This window comes from Nannospalax galili, unplaced genomic scaffold (assembly GCF_000622305.1).
Source record: "Nannospalax galili isolate Female #2095 unplaced genomic scaffold, S.galili_v1.0 scaffold335, whole genome shotgun sequence".
Lineage (NCBI taxonomy): Eukaryota > Metazoa > Chordata > Mammalia > Rodentia > Spalacidae > Nannospalax > Nannospalax galili.
The window spans coordinates 2,996,467-3,002,916 of record NW_008337842.1 but is presented as its reverse complement, the minus strand read 5'-3'; the positions used below and the strand labels follow the sequence as shown (position 1 = coordinate 3,002,916).

General features: G+C 42.7%; 1 protein-coding gene across 4 annotated transcripts in view; it reads left to right on the top strand.

Annotated features, from left to right (window-relative positions):
• Layn (layilin) overlaps nucleotides 1–5,212 on the top strand; it is a 30,943-nt gene extending 25,731 nt beyond the window's left edge. For all 4 annotated transcript variants that reach the window (XM_029563409.1, XM_008832803.3, XM_017798079.2 and 1 more), the window contains 2 exons: nucleotides 2,212–2,314; nucleotides 4,349–5,212. In XM_029563409.1, the coding sequence (XP_029419269.1) occupies nucleotides 2,212–2,314; nucleotides 4,349–4,712 (467 nt within the window). In that variant the 3' untranslated portion in view covers nucleotides 4,713–5,212. The remainder of the gene's footprint in view (nucleotides 1–2,211; nucleotides 2,315–4,348) is intronic.
• Nucleotides 5,213–6,450: the final 1,238 nt, after the last annotated feature.

The window sequence follows — 6,450 nt, the reverse complement described above, 5'->3', positions numbered from 1 at the left end:
CTGTAACCCCTGGGATATAGTCATTCTTTTCTTCAGCTCTTTGTATTGCTTCAAGAACTCTCTGAAGGGATGGTTTTGTGGACATGAATTCTTTCCACCTATTTATGTCACTGAAGATTTTTACACTGAAAAGTCAGCTGTAATTCTGATGGGTTTTCCTTTATATGTGACTTGTTTTTCTTTTGCAGCTTTCAGTACTCTCCCTTTGTTCTGTATGTTTAGTGTTTTTACTATGAGTGCCAAGGAGAGTTTCTTTTCTGGTCCTGTCTATTTGGTGTTCTATATGCTTCTTGTATTTGTATGGGCATGTATTTCTTTAATTTTGGGAAATTTTCTTCTACAGTCCTGTTGAAGATCTGTTCCATACCATTAACTTGAGATTCTTTTCCTTCCTGTATGCCTATGATTCATAAGTTTGGCTTTTTATGGTGTCACACAGTTCTTGCATATTCCCTTCTTGTGTTTTTTTAAATTTTTCATAATCTTTGCTTGAGTGGCCTAATTTGTCCACTTTATCTTCCAGTCTTGATACTCTGTTTTCCATTTCGTTCATCCTGTTGTTGAGGCTTTCTCCTGTTATTTCTAATTGGCTTACTGAGTGTTTTACTTCCTTCTTCATTTCATCCTGAGTATTCTTCAATATTTCTAACTCTTTTCTGAATTCATTCTTTTATTTCTTTGTGTGTTCTTTAAACTCATTTAATTCTTTTATTATGTTTATAATTGTTCTTTTGAGTTCCAGGTCCTGTGTTATCTCTAGGGAGTTCTCATTGTGCTCCTCTAGAGGACTATTGGTACTTGGTAGGATATATTATCTTAGTTTTTCATGTTATTGTTTTTTCTTTGTGGCTTTGACATGTGAATTTCCGTCCTAGTTTCTGATCCTTATGTGAGACTCAAGCCTTCCTTTGTTGAGTTTAGATCTGCTTCTTTTTGTAAACTTTATGTGCCTTTGTGGTTTACTCGTTGGGCATGAAAAGCTGGTTGGTCTAGGCTTCAGATTCTCTTTCTCTCTTTTGATTTTATATTGGAGTGGCCTAATTGCTTTTGTCTTCAGGAGTTCCCTCAGAGGCCCAAGTGAGATGAGGCTCAGATGCTTTCTCCTAAGGTATGGGTCCCTCCAGGAAAGATGCTGCACTCAAGAATTTGGAGACTGGGCTGGCCTGGGAGAAGGGCTCAGGATAGATGCTGGTCTCAGGAAGCTGGTGGTTGTGCCACCCAGGGAAGTAAAGGGAGGTGATGGTGGGACCAGGCCTAGAAGGTTCCTGGGGGCCACAGGGAGGAAATGGGTTGGTCCCGATACAAAGGATCAGGAAGCAGTGGCAGCTGAGAGGTTAGCCCTGGTGTCTGGAGTGCCCAGACAAGAAACGGGCCTGTATGAAGCTGGGGGAATCAAGGCACACTGGGCACGCTGGACTTACCTAGGGAAGGTGCTGGTACCAGGACACCGGAGGCCTTGCATCCCAGGAAGCAAAGGGATATGAGGGCAGGACCTGGTCCAAAAGACTCCTGGGGATCAGGAAAGGTGCTGGCACCAGACCACCCAGAGGTTGTGTAGCCCAAAGAAGTAAAGGGAGGTGAAGGTGGGACCAGGCCCAGAAGGTTCTTGAGGGCCAGCAGGGAGGGACTAGGTTGGTCCAGATGCAAAGGATCAGGAAGCAGTGGCAACTCTGGGCTGAGAGGTTAGTCCTGGTGTCTGGGGTGCCCAGACAGGAAATGGGCCTGTACCCCGCCTAGGAGGAGAGACTGGGGGGCGCGGCCTGGGAGGGTGAAAGAGGCTGGGGGACTCAAGGCATGCTGGACACGCTGCAATTACCCAGGGAAGGTGCTGGTACCAGAACACTGGAGGGTGTGCAGCCCAGGAAGCAAAGGGAGGTGAGAGTGGGACCCTTTTTATTTAAAGTTTTATTTTTAATTTTGTTTATTTATTTTTATTTTATGTGTATTATACCTGCATGTATGTAAGTGCACCCATGTCATGCAGTGCCCACAGAGGACAGAAGAGAGCGTCCGATCCCCTGGGTGGTTGTTAGCCACCATGTGGGTGCTAGGATTCTAACCCAGGTCTTCTGCAAACACAGCCAGTGCTCTTAACTGCTGAGCCATCTTTCCAGCCCCAGATTATGCTTTTTAAAGCTTGATTTGCTGCAGAGAGAAGGGGGCAGGGAGATCACCAGGGCTAACTGCGTGGTTTGGTTTGGTTTTTTTCAGAGGCTGCCTTGAATCTTGCCTACATCCTAATCCCCAGCATTCCCCTTTTCCTCGTACTTGTGGTCACTTCAGCTGTATGTTGGGTTTGGATCTGTAGGAGGAGGCAAGTAAAACCTTCATCATGTAAACTTTGCTCCCTCTGTACCCTGAGATTTGGATGTTACCCTGTTGACTTCATTAAAAGCCACGGCAACTCCAAGAGAAGGACCATTGCAGATCTGAAGTAAACTTCCTAGCAGACTGAGGACACTGAGGAACACTGAGTATTTGTGCTGAGTTGTGATTAAGCCAATGATCATATGTTCTTTATTTTAAGCAACTTGGAAGGTGAAACAGTGTTATTCACTTCCTGTGTATCTACACATCACCCAGCACAGTGCCCTCATAAGTGCAGGCCGTCATTCCAAAAATATTTGTTGAGTACGGAATGACTAATGGGCCACATGAAAACTGTGTGTTCCAAAGCATTCTGAGAAGCCACTTCATTCCAAATAAATGAACTAAATTCCTTTTAATTGACTTTTCTTCCAATTGACTACCACAGGCACAGACAGCCTCTATGCATGATCAAAATCATTTGCTCACATTTTTAGGTACATGCAGTTGTTCTCAGTTACACTTTTATCCCCTACCATCGTGGTATACATGCAAGAAGGCTAGTGTTCCCACTGGACAGCAGGAAAATCAAGGTGCAGCTTAAGGTTAACTCACTTCAGAATGAATTGATAAACTCCAATGCAGAACCTACTTCATTCAGAGTTCCCTTAAAGGAGTTTATGGGATTAAAGCAATGAATGCATGGAACAAGGCTGATAAGGCATGCTTATATAATAAGACCTCAAAACATTAACCATTACTATAATCATCTTTGTTCAAGATTTCCTTTTAATTTAACATAGATTTGGGGCTGGAGAAATGGCTCATCAGTTAACAGAACATGCTGTTCTTCCAGAGAACCCAAGTTCAGTCCCTAGCATCCACTTTAGGCAGCCTGTAACTCCAGCTCCAGGGAATCCATTGCCCTCTTCTGGCCTTCAGACACTCCCCAACACAAAATACATTCACACAAATGCACATATGCACATAAATAAAATAAAGATCTTTTAAAAATAAATACAGTATTTGGTTCAATGATTACAAATAAATTTTCCAACTGCTTACTCGGCAGTTAGTCCTTGTTTTCCCTTCTTGTATTTATTTAGCATCTTGCCAGGATTTAGGAATTGTAGCTTAAGCTAGAGTCCCTCTATTCCAAAGGTTTTTAACCTTTCTGGGTATTGTGTACCACAAACACCTGTAGCAAGCTGGTGAAACCTTGAGGCCTATTCCCAGAACATTTTCTTTTCTTTCCTTTTTTTCTTTCTTTCCTTTCCTTTCCTCTCTCTCTCTCTCTCTCTCTCTCTCTCTCTCTCTCTCTCTCTCTCTCTGTTTTGTAGTGGCACTGGGTGATCAACCAGGGCCTTTCACATGCTAGACAAGTGACCTACCATTCAGCTATACCCTCAATCCCTTGAACAATATTTTTAAATGCATCATACAAAATACATTAGCATAAAAAAGGAGAAATTACACTATTGTACAGTTTAGCAAACTATTTCAAAAAGTTAATATGTAATGTAGTAATATGTGTGCTTTTCTATTAATGCTTTTATGGTAGTGAGCATAATTATAATTTTGAAGTAGAGGTATGTATAAAATATCTTAAGGGAATTATAAAATCTGAGGTGATATTTAAATATGATTTCTGTTGGTGATGAAATCAAAGATATTATTAACTCCATTCTGGACTGTTATTTACACTGATAATTGTAGAAACGGTTCATTTTGCTTAGAGATGAGTTTAAGTCCTATTGGTTTTCAGTCCCACACTCTCTAAGGAATCCTGGAATCCAGGCTAATAACCTATGTCCTATACTCTGGGCATATGAATGGTGTATGTATGAATGCCATGAACATGACACTTTCTTGAATTGTTTCCTGCCCCATGCACCCCCAAAGCCCTGACCTGTCCACGTAGGGAGGTGAGAAGTGGAACTCAGTGACTTCCTGAATTTACTTCCTCCTGCTTCAAGAGGAAGACAGGGATATTTGCAGTACCTTGGTCTCAAATATTCAGTCTGGTTTTCTTTCCTTCTAGAAAACAGGAGCAGCCAGACTCTAGCTCAAAGGAGCAGCATTCCATATGGCCCCCTCCTCACCAAGAAAACAGCAATGACCCAGACATTTACAATGTCATCAGAAAGCAAAGTGAAGCTGACTTAGCTGAGCCCCGGCCAGACCTGAAGAATATCACATTCCGGGTGTGTTCTGAAGAAGCCACTCCTGATGACATGTCCTGTGACTATGACAACGTGGCTGTGAACCCTTCAGAAAGTGGGTTTGTTACACTGGCAAGTGTGGAGAGTGGATTTGTAACCAATGACATTTATGAGTTCTCCCCTGACAGAGTAGGGAAGAGCAAAGAGAGTGGATGGGTGGAAAATGAAATCTATTCTTACTAAGATATATGAAAACACATGAACTAGCAAGAGTGAAAAAGGAAAAGCAAAAGTCTGCTGTTCTGTGAGGAAATAGAAAGCCGATGAAAATGCTTAGATCAGGTCAAAAGGACAAGTGCAAGTGCAGGATCCCCACAAGTCCCTGCTGGGCCCTCAAGTTCTGGCTGCACCCTTATCCCAGCCCTCACCCAACTCAGCTTTGTGAGAAGGCACCTTGCCAGGGTCTGCCATACAGTAGGCCCTCAATAAATGTCAGCTGACTCTTCATATCTGACATTCAAGGGACAGTGCTTTCACTGACAATTGTGACTGAACAGCTTGGAAAGCCCAATTCTAGCTTGTTTTCCTTGCTCTATACAGAAGCACACACAATCACAGAGATAGAAACTGCGGAATCTTTCCAAAGCCTACATATGGCAGCCCCAGGCTGACCTGCACATCAGCAGTTCCCATATCTGCTTTCCCCCGCCCCCAAAGAATAAAATCCAATAAAAAGCAGGAAGCAGAATGTTAGTCAGCCTGTGTCTACAGCCCTTCCTCTGCCGTGGCCTCGGGGGACCTTTTTTTTTTTTTTTTTTTTTCCCCCCTCTCCCCCCCTTCCACATTGTGAAAAACCCAATTTTAATTGTCTTTAAAAATAAAAATAAAATTTTTTTTTTTTCTCCTCGAGACAGGGTCTCCCTGTAGCCCCAGCTGTCCTGGCACTCAATATGTAGACCAGGCTGGCCTTCCTTTTTTTTTTTTTTTTTTTTTTCCCCTCTCTCCCTGCATCTAAACTTGGAAAAATCCAACTTGGAATTGCTTTAGAAAGTAAAAATGAAATCTGTGTCTCTGCTCCTGGGCTTCTTGTGCTCCTGGCTCTAACGGTACATGTTGTTCTGTTTGTATGTTTATTTTACTGCAGCATCAACACATTACTAATAATGGTAATAGTTCTTTTGCTTTAGGGACTTGACTATTTCCAGAACAAAGTTTCTTGGCCTAGCATTAGTCACGTACACTTAGAAGGTCTGAAAGCCACTGTTTAAATCATCAGCAAACTCTCTGTATCAGCTCAATAACATTTTAATCTCTCTGCTTATACCTTTCTTCTTAATATTTCATATATGGAGCCCCATATTGAACAGTTAACCAATCTGCTCAATGCAGTGTTGAAACCACTGCCTGACTACTGCCGAATTGGAACAGAGAACAGAGTGGATAACAAAATAATAATTTCTGCTTTCTCTGGGGTTGTTTTGTGAAGTTACAGCATTTTGAGCCAAACCAGTGAGCACACAGTCCCAAGTCCTGGTTCGCTGCTCTGATCTGTCTGGGTTCCCACCTTGTTTCACAATTCTGACTCTATAATCCACTCCTCTCTCCTTCACTGTGCCCTCAGCTCTGGACCCTAGTAGACAGCAGATCCATGAAGGTAGCAATCCTACTTGATGCTTGCTGCAACTCAAGACAGCGCACTGCAGTGTTAGAAACCAATGTCTATTGAAAATGTACAACAAATCTTTCAGACTAATATAAAATTGCCCGAATATTTCTGCTGAAAAGTTTATAGGACCTGCTTTTCACAGTCTTACTGTGTGAAGAAGGTGATTGAGGGCTGGAGAGATGGCTCAGTGGTTAAGAGCACTGGTTGCTCTTGCAGAGGACCTGGGTTCGATTCCCAGCACCCACATGGTGACTAACAACCATCTGTAACTCCAGTTCCAGGGGACCTGACACCATCTTCTGACTTCCATGGGCA